General features: G+C 34.6%; 1 protein-coding gene and 1 non-coding gene across 2 annotated transcripts; both read left to right on the top strand.

The window, feature by feature from the left end:
* Positions 1–1,698: 1,698 nt before the first annotated feature.
* On the top strand, positions 1,699–3,996 carry LOC110636472 (proline-rich receptor-like protein kinase PERK3). The gene is made up of 5 exons (XM_058152050.1): positions 1,699–1,926; positions 2,132–2,255; positions 2,386–2,541; positions 2,719–2,910; positions 2,985–3,996. The coding sequence occupies exons 2-4, from the start codon at positions 2,136–2,138 to the stop codon at positions 2,845–2,847; spliced, it is 405 nt and encodes a 134-aa protein (XP_058008033.1). The 5' UTR covers positions 1,699–1,926; positions 2,132–2,135; the 3' UTR covers positions 2,848–2,910; positions 2,985–3,996.
* Positions 3,997–15,781: 11,785 nt separating this feature from the next.
* Positions 15,782–15,888, top strand: LOC131182613 (small nucleolar RNA R71). Its single transcript, XR_009150876.1, has one exon. It is a non-coding gene; the product is annotated as a small nucleolar RNA R71 (small nucleolar RNA).
* The last annotated feature ends 1,129 nt before the right edge of the window (positions 15,889–17,017 follow it).

The raw sequence follows: 17,017 nt of genomic DNA, 5'->3' as shown, positions 1-17,017 counted from the left end.
CAATCTTAAACAAACAACTCCCCGGCAACGGCGCCAAAAACTTGATGCGTCCCAACCGCAAGTGCACGGGTCGTACAAGTAGTATAGAAAAGATATCGATCCCACGAGGAGTTGTGTTAATGATTGAATTTTTGATATAAAAGTTGACTAAATTGAAGTATCTATGAAATTAAAGAAGTGAATTGATGAGTAATGGAGCGTGAAATCTATATGTGCAAAATCAATATTCTATTCAACATTGTATTGCATTAAGCTAAAATTGCATCAAATTGAAATAAGCAAGTTCAAATATGGCGATATTGAAAATGGCAAGCAATTAAATTTAATTGAAAATTAACAATGGTAAAAAGGTGATTCCGGAGTTCGGGATTTCATATTCGAGTTATTTTGGGATTTAAATCGGTTATCCAATTTTATGAAACTTATGGGTTTTAAGGAGATTAATTCTTAAATGCTTTGAATTCCCTTTCGAGTGAGACAAAGAGTGCCTTAATCAAACTAATCCTACTTTCGTGGAGTTAGAATTAATTAAGACCCATTAAGTTCTTTAATTAATCTGTTAATCCTCTTAATCCTTAGCCTATTTCTAGGTCTAAGTTAATTAAGTCCAATTTCTTGATTATCTATCACAAGGCCTTCTCCTTTCGGTGCTTCAACCATGGATTAAGAACATCACTTAATGGGATCCTACACTAAGCATGTCATTAAGCATACAAGAAATGAATAAAACTCATTAAGACCACAAAATATGGATTACCCAATCAAAATCCACAAAATATCTCAAATATTACAACCATTACTCCAGAATCAAAAGTAAACTACTCACTATCCATAATGCTTACAAGATATGATGAGTTTAAATGGAAATAAAGCTTTAATCCAAGCTAAGAAGTAAGAAATTAAACACTAGAAATGTAGAAAAGTGTAAGGAAAGAAAGAAATCTGCAAATCTTGGTTGAAAATGGTGTGGAAGGTGAAGGTGACTCTTCAAATTCTGCTCAGCCCCTCCTTTCCTTTTCTGCTCCTTGTCTCCCCTTGTCTCCCCTTTCTAAAATGGGAAAATGGGACTATATATAACATTTTTCTGACATGGAGCCCTAAAATGGTATGTTCTAGGAAGAATTATTTGAGGGAATCTCCTGCCAGCTCATTAATGAACTATTCATGGGACTGCATAAGTGGACTGCATAAGTTATGCAGTCCCTTATGCGATTTTAACTGGTTCAGGTCACTTATGCTGTTGCATGACTTAGTGCATAGGTTATGCACAATTTCGTGAATGTGCATAAGGGAGGCGAGAATCTGCATAAGCTATGCAGTCTCCTTATGCACATTTCGGCTGGTTCTGGAACAGTGATCTTTCTCCTTATGCAGATCTGCATAGCTTATGCGGCAAGTTATACACAGTTTGGTTAATGCATATTTCAGCTTGAAAACTTGTTTTTGGCATCTTTGGCTGTAGAAGACACTCCTCAATGGCAAAATTCTCTTCAGTCCTTCAAAAACACCATTTTTCCTACAAAACAAAGTAAAAATTACAAATTAATGCAAAATTGACAACTATGAAAAACTAACTAATTAACTAATGAAATTAGCTAAAAAATGACTAATAATCAAATAAAAAGGGTTATAAAATTAGACCTAAATGACTATGCAAAATGTATGCATCAACATTTGAAATAGGAATCATATTAATGGATAAATTTGACGGTGGAGCCATAAAGTTTTTTGTTTTTTAATTAGATTTGATGTTGAATGTGTCACTCATATACTGGAAGATTAAACTATACAAATAAACTGTGTTTTTGTCTTTGATATTAAAACTATTAGATGCACTAAATTTACTTGGGTCATATTTGTTCAGATTGCAGAGTATGGACATGAAAAGTTTTCTTCAGATTTTGAAGTTACTCGTAACTCCGCTAGGTAAAGATGAAAATTCTATTTTCTATTTTGTTGCCTAAGCTAAATTAAATTGCAGCCATGTGATACACTTTTGGCATATTAGAAAAATTATATATATATATATATATATAATAAAGGAAGAAGAGCATCTTACCATGTTTACAACTTGGGGAATATTTGTTGAACTTCTTCTCATATTTAGCACTTCTTATATTTTCAAATGCAGATGTATGGCTCCTGAATATACTATTACTAGTAAGTTCACCAAGAAGACCATTGTTTATTCCTATGGGGTAATGCTTCTGGAGATGATAACTGGGAAAGAAGCTTTTGATGATATAGTTGAATGGGTACGTACTTGTTGCTCAATTAATGTAGTCTATGGACATTGTTGTACATTTATAATGCATAGGAAAAAAATTTTTTGAAATTAAAGCTTAATTGCTTTGGGAAATACTAATAAACTATATTCATATTTAGGGTGTGCCTCAACTTGAACGAGCTTTGTCCAATGGAAACTATGATTTTGTTGACAAGAGATTAAAGGAGTATAACAAAAATGAAATGAATCAAATGATTACTTGTGCCTTAGCCTGTTTACGTGATAATCCACAAGATCGACCAGAAATGAGACAGGTAATTCCACAAACAGCTTCACATATTTAAATTATGTAGAACAATATTGATAGATGTTCAGTGCTCTAAATAAATAGAAGCACTATTGTTCATTCGCTAATTAGTAGTCTGTAGTTTGAGCTAATATTCTAACCAACCTCAATCTGCACAATCTTTTAACATTTATGCTCAAAGCAGATAGTTGAAGTTCTGAAAGGAAATACTGATATGCATGATCTCTTAAAAAGGGAACAACAGCTAACGAAGCAAGTTGAGTTAACCTTCGGGATGGAATCTCTGCCCAAGCCCAAGATTATGGCAAGTTGAGATTGGTCTCAAAAGGACGTTGTCCAGAAGATGTCTTTGATTTATTGGTATATCTGCATGGAGGTGAGTGTTTTAGGCCTTGATCTATTTCAAGATTTTAGGTGTTTGTATCTGATTTATGATTTATGTATTTTCAGATAAATTGTACTCGAGGCATATACCAGTGCATTGGAAGGACGACTTTCTTCTTGATGATGATTTTCAACGAAAGGTTATAATTTAATATATAGTAGCACACCTTGTTGGCAATCGTCTGCACATATTTGGGATTATTATTATTATTATTATTATTATTATTATTATTATTATTATTATTATTATTATTATTATTATTATACTGAAAGAATTTTTGAAGTTTTATTATCTTTTACATATATGCAGCAGATTTACAATGATAAAAAAGGTAAATTGAATCTTTGTTTTATTAAATTTCTCTTATATATTTACATATTTATTTAAATTGACTTCTCATTTTTATATATTAAATCATTTTTTTAAGTAAAAAATATATTTTTTATTAATAGAAAATCAATTGACCCATATATACTTATGCACAACTTCATGTAGATCTCATCTTTCTAAATTTAAGACTTAACTATTTTTACATGAATATTTATTCATTATTTTTTTAGTATAATAAATATATTTTATAATTTGTCTATATATTGACTCTAAAAATTTTTTTCTCTAAATCCCACACTGCTTTGCCATATGAAGTTGTATGGCTCCTGAATATGCTAGTACTAGGAAATTCATCTAGAAGACCAATATTTATTGCAATGGTGTCATGCTTATGGAGATGGTGACTCGGGAAAAACCTGTTGATGATATTGGTGTACGTACTTGTTGCTCAATTGATATGGTCTAAAGATATTATTGTACATTTTTTAAGTGTAGGTAAAAAATTTTTGAAAATTAAAGCTTAATTGCTTGGGGAAAAATAATAAATTAATATTTCATCTATTACCATATCGGCGGTGCCTCGATTTAAATGATATTGGTCTAACGGTAACTACGATTTTGTTGACAAGAGATTGAAGGAGTATAATTAACAAATGGATTGAGTGATTGCTTGTGCCTTAGCCTAATTACATGATAATCCACAAGATCGTTCAGAAATGATTCCGGTAATTCCACAAATAGCTTCATATATATGTATTTTCAAATTATGTAGAATTGACTGATGTGGCCCAACCGCAAGTGCACGGATTGTACAAGTAATATAGAAAAGATATCGTTCTCACAAGGAGTTGTGTTAATGATCGAATTTTTGATATAAAAATTAACTAATTTGAACTATTTTTGAAATTAAAACAATAAATTAATAGATATTGAAGTGTGAAATCTATATATGCAAAATTAATAATCTATTCAACAATGTAATGATTTAACGAAATTTACGTCAAATTAAAATAAGCAAATTGAAATATGGCAAGATTTAAAATGGCAAACAATTAAATTCAATTAGAAATTAACAATAATAAAAGGGTGATTCTGAAGTTTGGGAGTTCATATTTAAGCTATTTTGGGATTTTTAAATTGGTTACCCAATCTTATGGAATTACGGGTTTTAAAGAGATTAATTCTTAAATCCTTTGAATACTCTTTCGAGTAGGACAAAGAGTGCCTTAATCAATCTAATCCTACTTTTGTGGAGTTAAAATTAATCAAGACCCATTAAGTTCCTTAATTAATATGTAAATCTTCTTAATCCTTAGTCTATTTCTAGATCTAAGTTAATTAAGTCCAATTTCTTGATTATCTATCACAAGGTTTTCTCCTTTCGGTGCTTCAACCATGGATTAAGAACAATACTTAATGGGATCCTACACTAAGCATATCATTGAACACACAAGAAATGAATAAAACTTCATTAAAACCACAAAATAAGGATTACCCAATCAAAATCTATAAAATATCTCAAATATTACATCCCAACTCCAGAATCTAATGAAAACTACTCACTATCCATAATACTTACAATAAATTCTAAGTAAATATGGAAATAAATCTTAAATCTAAGCTAGGAACTAAGAAACCCAATACAAGAAAGGTAGGAAATAAGGAAGAAAGGAAGAAACTCTAAATCTGGTTTAGAAATGGAGAGGTGACGTTTTTGCTCTATTTTTTGACTCTTCTCCTGCTGCTGCTCTTTTTTTGTCTCCTCTTTTCTTTTTTTCTAAAATGAGATAAGGATATATTTATATCTTTCCTGACATGTAGCCCAAAAATGGTGTGTTTGAGGTGTAGTTTACATGAGGGAATCTTCTGCCAGCTCATTATGAAGAGTTGCACAAGTTGTACAAATTTTTTATGCAGATTCCATGCAAAATTGGTGGTTCCGGGTGCTTCCCGTGATGTTGCATAAGCTATGCAGGTTGGTTGTGCAATTTCTTCAAGCTTTGAAGACTCTATGAAACTGAATAAGTGGACTGCATAAGTTATGCAGGCCCTTATGCAGTTTTTGGCAGGTTTTGGGCCCTCTGTGTGAAGCTGCATAAGCAAGCAGTAAGTCTGCACAAGTAATGCAGTGACTTATGCAGATTTCGGCAGAAAAGAAAAATTGCTTCTTCTCCCTGTGCAGAACTGCACAACTTATGCTGCAAGTTATGCATAATTTGGCCACTGTATTCTTTAATTTTCAAGCTTTGTTTTTGACATCTTTGGCTATAGGATCACTCCTCACTGATATAATTTCTTTTTAGTCACTCAAAAACACCATTTTACCTACAAAACAAAGCAAAAATTACAATTTAATCCAAAAATTGACAATTATGAAAAACTATCTAAATAACTAATAAAATTAGCTAAAAGTGACTAACAAATAAATAAAATGGCCATGAAATTAAACCTAAATGAGTATACAAAATGCATGTATCAAATACCCCCAAACTCAAATCTTTGCTTGTCCTCAAGCAAACTTTAAAATATAATGCAAATTTTTTAGGGGTGCTTTGTCCAAAGAGCTATGAAAATCACCTATTAAAGTAACTTAATATACCTTTAGCTATACCAACAATCCATATACCCATCCTTCAAGATGCAAAGAATCTAATGCTTATCCAAGCTTTCACCGCTTAGCCATCAAGTCAATTATCATCCAAAATTCTCGAACCAACCAATCAAAAGAGAGAGTCATGCTCAAAAGGAATTCTAGAACAATCAATAGCCAAAGTGTCTCTAGATAGAATGATAGAATTTAATGAGTGAATGAATAAATTTCCAATCCCATAGGCAAATTCCCTACTCCTATCTCCACTAACGTAGCAAGTACTATCAAGAGATCAAAGGTCTTTTTAGGAATGTAATGGGGCTATGGGGTTCAAAATGAGGTTAAGAAGGAAAAGGGTAAAAGGGATTCAAAGTATGAGAATATTTTCAATCTTGAAAACATAAGGTACATTTTATATATATATATATAAAGAGGAGAGAGATACACAATGAGAATTTTTTTCAAGTGCTAGCATATTTTACAAAATACATAAAATGGAGGGACACTTTAATACTTTAAACTTGTATCTTGTATTTTCTCTTGATGATTGTCCCTAAAAATGCCACCCCCAAACTCATTTCCTTTAATTACTTTGGGTGGATTTCTTTCAATTTGAATGACAATAGTGAAAAGCACATACACTAGCACTTTTACAAGATGACAAGCATTTCTTCTCCCTTTCATTATTATATATTTTTCTCTTTTTTTCTTTTTTTTTTCTTTTTTTTATGAATATAAAGTGTACCTAATATTATAAATAATTATTCTCATGAAAAGGGTTGGAGTGTTTGGTTCATTGGCTAGGTAGCAATAAAGGTTTCAAGAAAAATTTGAATACAAAGGCTCAAAGGGGTTTACAAGAGTTAGTTGTAATAAAGGGAAGGTTAAAAGTTTAAAATAAGAGGTTTGCAATCAAAGAATGCCTAATCATCTGCCTTTTCAAGTACAAGCTAGTATTTCGCCTTGAAAGGTTTAGAAAATTTGTTTTAGGATTGGTGAGACATCACTTGACTACCTTTTATCCAATAACTCCCTCCAAACACTCCAATCTCTAAAGGACTAGTTGGGTGGCTTTTTGGCTAAGAAGATATAGGCAAGGGATAAACACTTTAAAACTTTACATCTTTGAGGAAACTTTCAATCCGCAAACCTAACTTAAGGTAAGTCAAATCACTCTCATAGGCAACTTCTGATTACTCAAGGGATTTGGCAAAAGATTTTATTTCATGGATGCATGATTCCTAAAAATGAGCAATGCATTAACTACATGGAAGAAATCTATTTGTGTGCAATGTGTACAATTTCTAAGTGATGTATAATGTGTATGTGAATGTGTTATGTATATGTATGTATGGATGTGTATGTAAAATATTTACAATATATATATATATATAAATGGAATGGGATGAGATGTTCCTATACTCAAAATGTGAAAAATGTAGCAAAAATCAAAATGCACACACCCCCAAACTCAAAATTGGACATTGTCCTCAAAGGCTAAGGCAATGCAGCATGAAAACTCAAAGCAAAGAGGAATAACATGGAATAGTTAAATTTAAAAGCAAAAAGAAAGAGTCACTTGGTATAGACCAGTGTTTTATCATCTAAAATGTGAATTCAAAAGATGATGGTGATGCATAAGAAAGCTGCACAAGTTATACAGAATAAATGCTTTACCGAATAGGTGCATAAGGAGAGTGCATAAGCTGTACAGTATGGCATGAGTTGCATAAGGGACTGCACAGGCTATGCAAAACATTTGCATAAGGAGTTTCACAGCCTGTGCAGTATAGTGAAAAGCTGCAACATAATGATATATCAAGGAAAAACTTGAAAACACTTGTAGAGATATGTAAATATATACAATGTATTGACAAGTATGCATAAAGGGGCAGCAAAGGCAATGAGAAGCAATGAAAAACCAATGGAATAGCCATCCAATTGTACTTTAAGAAAATAGAAGTCAAGATAGACTAAAATTGTTCCAGCACATTTAAAAAGAAAAGCTCCTAGAAGTTGAACAAGAGCAAGATAAAAACTAATCTATTTCTATGGTCTTGCCCTTATCCAAAGGTTCTGCTAGAGGACTGGAGGGAGCTGGCTGCTATTGAAGGGGTGGTTCTGGAGGAGGTGATGGAGGTGGAGGTGGCATACCTAGAAAAGCCATAAACTGCTTCATCATCTCTTTTAATTCTTTCTGCTTGTCTCTGGTTTCCATAACAAGATCAAAGAGTTGATCATGATGATCCTTACGGGTATCTAGACCAGATTCAAGCTTCCTATCCACAAAATATACATCATCACTAAGCCTCTCAAGATAAGTGAATAAGGCTTTAGTGTTAAAGGGAGGAGGTGCTGTGGAGGAAGAGGGTCCAGCTGCAGATGGTGTTGGCTATGCAGATTCTACTGGGGTATCCTGTGCAAATTGAGTAGGTGGTGCAAGTTTAGTAGAAGGTTGTTGGACTGCTATTGCAGATTGTGCCTCTGATTGTGCAGATGGTCCTGTATCTGCTACTAGTTATGCAGTGTCAGATGGTGGCAAACTGAATCCAGTCTTATATAAGTGAGTAGCATTAAAATATAGAGTGTCTAAAAGTGCTGGTAGATGATGCTCTTCCAAATCAAAACCAAAATGTTTAGCTATAACAGTTAGGAGCCCACCCATGACCATATCACTTACAGATTTGGTAGCAATGTGTAACACATGTTCACAGAAGAAGTAACCAGGAGATATTTTGACTTTGTGAAAAGCACCCCATAGCATGAACAAGTCAGATTTTCCAATAGCACCAGAACTAGTCCGTCGGCCCAAGATAGTGCTAGTAATAAGCCTATGGATAAATCTAAGTGCTGGGTCCATTATTTGGGAGGTCTTGGATCTGCCAGCATAAAAACCCTGAGATTGATTTGTAATATTTCTCCAAAACTAAACAGCATTCCAAACTCCTTTTTTTGCTACCTCTATGCCTGTATATGGGACCCTAAACAATCCATCAATAGCAAACCCAAAGATACTGTGAAATTGGTCTAATGATAGCTCTCTATTTTGCCCCAAGCACCTAAATTTCATAGTTGGCTTGTAATCTATCTCATGCAATTTCAAAGTAGCAGAAAATGAGGAAACAAATTCCAAAACTAGGGTTGGATAAACTAATTCTTGTTTATGCACAAATTCCATCCAACCTAGACCATCAAGGTAGGCAACTACATTATCAAATAAACCAACAGATTGGAGGGCATCTGCAGAAATGTACCTAGTGGGTTGCACTTTTCTGTCTTTTAGCTTCTTAAAAGTTGCCTTATGGTTTGCATCAGGAAAAGACCAAGGTAATTTGGATACATGTGTTGCCGCTGCTGAAGGTTGCTTCTTGCTAGAGGAGGGCGATTTGGCTTATGGGGTAGAGGTAGAAGCACCAACCCCTTGTTGTGTGGTAGCCAAAGTTCTAGGGTTTTTAGGTGTAGGCTCAAAAAGTGGAGTAGCAGGAGGTTCCTTGTGTTTTGCGGGAGGTGGTGTAGATGCTATGGGTCGGGTTGATTTAGACCAGATTCTCCTTTTATAGGTGGATGTAGGAGGAGGTGGAAGGGTTTGTTGTGGAGGAGAATCGGGATTGGAGGCTTGCATGGCGAGGGGTGTGACTTGGAGAGGAGAGCCTTGAGGGGAAGGGGGAGGCATTTCCATGGTGGTGGTCGATGTTGGTAGGAGGAGGGAAGAAGAAAATAAAAGAGATAGAGGGGAAGTTAGGGTATCAGTCAGCAAAAAGGTAGTGGGGTGAGGGATTAATGCCCAGAAAAATGAGAAGGAGGGTGGTTGTGAACAGTAATGACGGGAAGTGGGAGGTGGGAAAGTGGGTTGTGCAAAAATTTTGATTTGCACAGGATGTGCGAATTTCTGCATAAGGGGAAAATGGTGTGCATAACTTATGCAGGTGTTTATGCAAGTCTCGGCAAGAATGGGGAGTCTGAAAAGTTAGTCGTGCAAAAGTGCATAACTTATGCACTCTCTTATGCAAGTTTCAGCAGAAAAGAAATCCCAGTAGATTTGGTTATGCAATAGTGCATAAGCTGTGCACTTGGTTATGTGGAATTCGGCAGAAATGAAAATGCAAGAATTTAAAGTTATGCAAGAGTGCATACGTTATGCACACACTTATGCAAGTTTCGACAGAAATGAAAAATGGAAAAAATTGTGGCAGTGCAGAATTGTATAGCTTATGCATGCCCTTATGCAGATTTCGGCAAGAAATGAGATGGCAAAAATTTGGTTATGCAAGATTGCATAAGTTATGCAAGAGCTTATGTAGGTTTCGGCAGAAATGAAAATTAAGGCAAAGTGAGATGCGAAAGCTGCATAAGTTATGCAGTTACTTATGCACATTTCAACAAGATTCAGATTACAATAAAAATGCTTTGCAAGTTTGAAAAATACACGAGAATGAAGAAATGTAACCCTGTGAAGCATAAATCATGAGAAATTATCATAAAAAACACATCAATATATGCAGAATCCATCACAATTGCACCATACAAGCTTGTAGAAGTAAGTTCTACATAAGAAATATTTGTGAATTATGCCATTTCAACTCAAACCCTGCAAATTAACATTCTAGCACATTAAAGCTCAATAAAAATCTGCACAAAGTTGCACTTATCCACAAAAGAAAATAGGTTCCTCAAGTTATGCCAATAAAATGCAGCATGTGCACATTGAATCACACAACCCAAATAAGTTCAAAACCACTAAAATGACCCACTTACCATCATATTAACATGATAAGCACAAATACATAAAAGATACACATCCAACCTCAACAAAGAAGCAAATAGCATATGCTGCTGACCCTTTGCTGAAAAATTTTTCTGCATAAGCCAAGAAAGGGTCCTGCACAGGAAGCAATGAAAATGAACCAATCTTGGGAGAGTTAATGGATAAAATATTAGATTATGAGTAACTCCCCAGCAGTGCAACAACCTTTATCCATTAAAATACATCTACAAAAGACAAAATTCAACAATGTCAAAAATTGAATTTGGAGAGATTTAAGACAAAAATAAAAGTAATACAAATAAAAGTAAATCAACAAAAGCAAAATAAAAGAACTTGGAGTGCCTCCCAAGAGCGCTAATTTATTGTCCTTAGCTGGACTTTTTATGCATTTCACTAAAAAGGAGGTATAGGGTCAGAGAGCTTGTAACAGCTTGCTCCCTTTATTGGGTCTCCAGTTATGTAATGCTTCAATCTATGCCCATTGACCTTAAACTTCCCAGATTTTTTACTCCAAATTTCAATTGCTCCATAAGGGAAAACTTTAGAAACTCTATATGGACCAGTCCACCTTGATTTAAGTTTTCCTGGGAACAATTTCAATCTTGAGTTGAACAACAAGATCGAATCACCTTCTTTAAATTCCTTTTTCCTGAGATGCTTATCATGCCAAACTTTAGTTATTTCTTTATAAATACGAGCATTATCATAGGCATCCATCCTCAATTCTTCAAGATCATTAAGTTGCAATAGCCTCTTCTCACCAACTTGCTTGAGATCAAAATTCAAGGTCTGAATGGCCCAATATGCTCTATGCTCTAGCTCTACAGATAAATGACAAGACTTACCATACACCAACCTAAAGGGAGTAGTTCCTATAGGGGTTTTGTAGGTAGTCCTATATGCCCATAAAGCATCATCTAGTTTGACAGACCAATCTTTCCGAGAATTGCTCACTGTTTTCTCTAAGATATGTTTGAGTTCCCTGCTAGAAATTTAAACTTGTCCTGAAGTATGAGGATGGTATAGGGTAACTATCTTGTACACTACACCATACTTCCTCATTAAGCTCTCAAATTGCTTATTATAAAAATGTGAACCCCCATCACTAATTACAGCCCTTGGAGCTCCAAATCTACTCAAGATAAATTTCTTCAAGAATTTCACTACCACCTTAGCATCATTAGTTGGAGTTGCAACAGCTTCTACCCACTTTGACATATAGTCGACTCCAACTAGAATGTATTTATTACCATATGAAGGAGGAAATGGGCCCATAAAATCTATTCCCTATACATCGAATAATTCCACCTCAAGAATATCATTTAGGGGCATTTCATCTTTTTTTGATAGATTTCCACTCCTTTGACAATTATCACATTCTAACACAAATTTCCTCACATCCTTGAAAAGGTTTGGCAAAAGAAAACCAGCCTAAAGAATTTTACTAGCTGTTTTAGAGATTCCAAAGTGTCCTCCATAATTAGAAGCATGGCAATGATGCATAACACTCTCTATCTCCTCATCCGGAATACATCTTCTTATTAAACTATCACAACATCTCCTAAAGAGTAAAGGATCATCCCATCTATAAAATTTTGCCTCATGCAAAAACTTTTTCTTTTGTTGCCATGTCATTCCTAGAGGTAAAACTCCACAAGATAGATAATTCACCAAGTCTCCATACCAAGGTAGTTTAGCAACAAGAGAGAAAAGTTGTTCATCCAAGAAAAACTCATCAATAGGGACTGCATCCATTTCTTCATCATCCAATTTCAACCTACTAAGATTATCCGCAACTACTTTTTCAGCTCCCTTCTTATCATTAATTTCCAAATCAAACTCTTGTAACATCAGAATCCACCTAATGAGCCTAGGTTTAGCCTCCTTTTTACGGAGTAAATACCTAATAGCAGCATGATCTGAAAATACAACCACCTTTGAGTCAATAATGTATGGTCTGAACTTTTCCAATGCAAAGACAATTGCTAAGAATTCCTTTTCAGTTGTTGCATAATTTGTTTGAGCCTCATCCAATGTTCTACTAGCATAATAAATAGTATAACCCTTTTGTCTTTTCTTTGACCAAGAGAACAGCTCCAATTGCATAATTTCTAGCATCACACATAATTTCAAAAGGTAGACTCCAATCAGGCGGTTGCATGATTGGTGCAGTGATAAGAGCTTGCTTCAACCTATAAAAGGCATCCAAACACTTTTGGTCAAATGCAAATAGTGTGTCATGACTTAACAAATTAGACAAAGGTTTAGCTATTTTAGAAAAATTCTTGATAAAGCGTCTGTAGAACCCGGCATAACCTAAAAAACTTTGAATTCCTTTGACATTGGTAGGAGGAGCCATCTTCTCTATCACTTAACCTTGGCTTTATCAACCTCTATTCCTCTGTTAGACACCAAATGTCCAAGCATTATCCCTTCCTGAACCATGAAATGACACTTTTCCCAGTTTAACACAAGGTCAGTATCTGCACATCGCTGCAAAACTCTAGAAAGGTTGCCCAAGCATATGTCAAATGAAGATCCATAAACAGAAAAGTCATCCATAAAAACCTCCATTATATCTTCAATGAAATATGAGAAGATTGCCATCATGCACCTTTGAAAAGTGGCTGGTGCATTACACAACCCAAATGGCATCCTTCTATAGGCAAAGGTTCTATATAGACAAGTAAAAGTGGTTTTCTCTTGATCATTTGGATGGATAGGGATTTGGAAAAATCTTGAATACCCATCTAAATAGCAAAAATAAGAATGCCTAGCCAGTCTTTCTAACATTTGATCAATGAAGGGAAGTGGAAAATGATCTTTTCTAGTGGTAATATTTAATTTTTTGTAATCTATGCACATTCGCTAACAAGTCACTGTTCTGGTGAGAATTAATTCGTTATTTTCATTTTTGACCACTGTCATTCCACCTTTTTTAGGGACAACATGTATTGGACTCACCCAAGTACTGTCTGAGATAGGATATATGATCCCTGCATCAAGCAACTTCAAAATTTCCTTTTTAACAACTTCTTTCATATTTGGGTTCAACCTCCTCTGATATTCAATAGATGACTTACAATTTTCTTCCAAAATAATTCTGTGCATGCAAAAGTGTGGACTTATTCCCTTAATGTCATCTATGGTGTATCCTAAAACTTTCCTGAATTGCCTCAACACTCTTAACAACTTATCAACCTCTAAAGTGCTCAAGTTTGCATTTACAATTACTGGATAAGTGTTATTGGGGTCAAGAAATTCATATCTGAGCTGAGAAGGAAGTTGCTTAAGTTCTACCTTAGGTGCATCTTCTTCCTTGAATGATGGTTGCTTAGATTCGACTTTTTCTTTCTGTGTGAGTTGAAAAACTAGAGCAGAAATGAATGGTGGACTGCCCTCTAAATGTTGAGCATATGCAGCCACATGAGGGTTGTCATTGACTATGCTTCCTCCATGAACCAAGCAATTTTCAAATGGATCTTCCGGATATCTCTTTCTGAAGTGTTCTTTCAACCAGCTCATCAATGATATCAATTCTCAAACAAGTATCAGCTTCAGAATGATGCTTCTTCATGGTGTTATTAATATTGAAAACCAATTGATCTTCACCAACTCTAAGACTCAATTTTTCTCCCTTAACATCAATTAATGCTCCTGCTGTAGCTAGAAAGGGCCTTCCCAAGATAATTGGGATATTAGAATCCTCTTCCATGTCCAAGATGACAAAGTCAATAGGCATATAGAACTTCCCAACCTTCAGAGGCACATTCTCCAAAATCCCTTCAGGATACTTAATTGACCTGTCAGCTAACTGAAGAGAAATGTGGGTTGGCTTAAGATCTCCCATATTGAGCTTCTCATAAGCATAAGGCTAACACTAGCCCCTAGATCACATAAAGCTTTTGTAGAACACGACTCTCCAATATGACATGGAATTGAAAAACTTCCGGGGTCTTTAAGCATAGGAGGGAGTTTCTTCTGGAGTGTGGCACTACATTCTTCTGTCAAAGCTACAGTTTCATGGTCTTCAAGTCTCCTCTTGTTTGAGAGAATTTCTTTTAAGAATTTTGCATAAAAGGGCATTTGTGAAAGAGCATCAATGAAAGGCACATTTATGTATAGCTTCTTCAAAGCCTCTAAGAACTTCCCAAATTGCTTATCAAGCTTAGCTTTTTGAAATCTTTGTGGAAAGGGAAGTTGTGGTTTGCAAGGCTCTGGAGGTATATACTTCTCTTCAATATTTTCTTTACCTTTTTCTGCACTTTCTTTCTCACTTTCTTATTTTTCACTCTCATCAATTTCTTTCTCATTTTCTATCTTCTTACTTTTTTCACTCTTCTCATTGTTTACAACCTTCCCATTTCTTAAAGTAATAGCTTGACACTGCTCTCTTGGGTTTTCCGATTGACTTGGAAGTTTTCCAAAAGACTTGGTACCTGAGGAAGATGCTTGTTGTGCAATCTGATTTTTTAATATTCTGTTATGTGTCTTCATTTGTTCTAGCCTTGCTTTCATCTCTCTCATCTCTTCATCATGCTTAGTTTGGTTAGCAAGAATCTGTTGTAATAAAGCTTCTGTGGTGGAACTTTGCTCTTGCTATTTTGGTAGAGGATTCATGTTTCTCTGCTGAAATGGAATTCCTTGTTGCTGTTGTGGTTGAAAATTCTGATTTGGGACTTGATTTGGCTAATTTCCCCATGAAAAGTTGGGATGATTCCTCCAAGCTGGATTATAAGTTTGAGAGTAAGGATTCCCCATTTGTTTGTTTCCATAATTACCAACATATGCAACTTGCTCTCCGTAGTCTATTCGACAGCTGGTAGTTCCTTCTATCATAACCAACTTGTTATGAACTTCCAGATGATGATGATGAACTAACCAACATACTTAAATCTTCCATCTTCTTAGCCAAAACATTTGTAAGTACATCAAACTTTGCATTAATCATGTTGAATGGATCAAGGTCATACATTCCAGCAGCTTGCCTCTTTTGAGTTAGAGCTGGTCCTCTTGGACTACTCTAAAGATGAGTATTCTTTGCAATTTTCTCCAATAGCTCATAAGCTTCATCTTCATACTTCATAATAAATTCTCCTCCAGTTTGAGCATCAATAATCCCTCTAATTACAGGAGTAACATTGGTGTAAAAATTCTGATTTATCATCCATTTTGGAATGGCATGATGTGGACATTGTCTCTCTAATTCCTTCCATCTCATCCACGATTCATAGAGAGTTTCATCTTCTCTTGGTCTGAAAGCTGTCATTTAATTCCTCAATTCTTGAGTTTTTCCAGGTGGAAAATATTGTGCAAGAAATGCATCAGTGAGTTGCTCCCAATTTGTAATAGAGTTTTGAGGTAAAGAATCAAGCCAATCCAATGCTCTATCCTTCAAAGAGAATGGGAATAGCTTCAATCTTACTGCATCATCAGATACTCCAGGTTGTTTTTGCATATCACAAATCATAGCAAACTTCTTTAGATATGTGTGTGGATTTTCTGAAGGATGTCCTCTAAATTGGGAATTTTGAATCATTTGAAGAACCCCAAAATCCATCTTGTAGCTATTTGCATCAATTCTTGGTCTTGCTATACTCTCTCTCAAATCATCAAAATGAGGAAATACATGATCCATCATACTTCCCCTAGGCACATTAGCATTTATAACTTCTTCACCTTGGGCTGCATTTTCATTGTTTCGATCATTTTCAACATTACCACCACTAATTCTAATTCTTTCATCAGCCATGTCTGCTTCAATTTCAGTTGCTCTCAAGGCTTCTTTCCTTTTTCTAGTTTCTTTCTTGTTAGCTCTACAAAATTTCTCAATTTCAGGATTAAAGAATAAGGATGTGTCACTTGTGCTTCTAGCTCTTCTCATAAAAGATTAAGAATACCTTAAAAAAAAAAGAACAAACACAAAATGAAAAGATAACAAAGATAAAATTATAAACAACTAAAATAATCAAGAATTCAATCTTAAACAAACAACTCTCCGACAACGGCACCAAAAACTTGATGTGGCCTAACCACAATTGCACGGGTTGTACAAGTAATATATAAAAGATATCGTTCCCATGAGGAGTTGTGTTAATTATCGAATTTTTGATATAAAAATTAACTAATTTGAACTATTTTTGAAATTAAAGCAATAAATTGATAGATATTGAAATGTGAAATCTATATGTGCAAAATTAATAATCTATTCAACAATGTAATGATTTAACTAAATTTACGTCAAATTAAAATAAGCAAATTGAAATATGTAAGATTTAAAATGGCAAGCAATTAAATTCAATTAAAAATTAACAATAATAAAAGGGTGATTCTGGAGTTTGGGAATTTATATTCAAGCTATTTTGGAATTTTTAAATTTGTTACCCAATCTTATGGAATTACGGGTTTTAACG

This window comes from Hevea brasiliensis, chromosome 8 (assembly GCF_030052815.1).
Source record: "Hevea brasiliensis isolate MT/VB/25A 57/8 chromosome 8, ASM3005281v1, whole genome shotgun sequence".
Taxonomy (NCBI): domain Eukaryota; kingdom Viridiplantae; phylum Streptophyta; class Magnoliopsida; order Malpighiales; family Euphorbiaceae; genus Hevea; species Hevea brasiliensis.
Note: the sequence above shows the minus strand (reverse complement) of the source record. Positions and strands in the feature narration are given on the sequence as shown.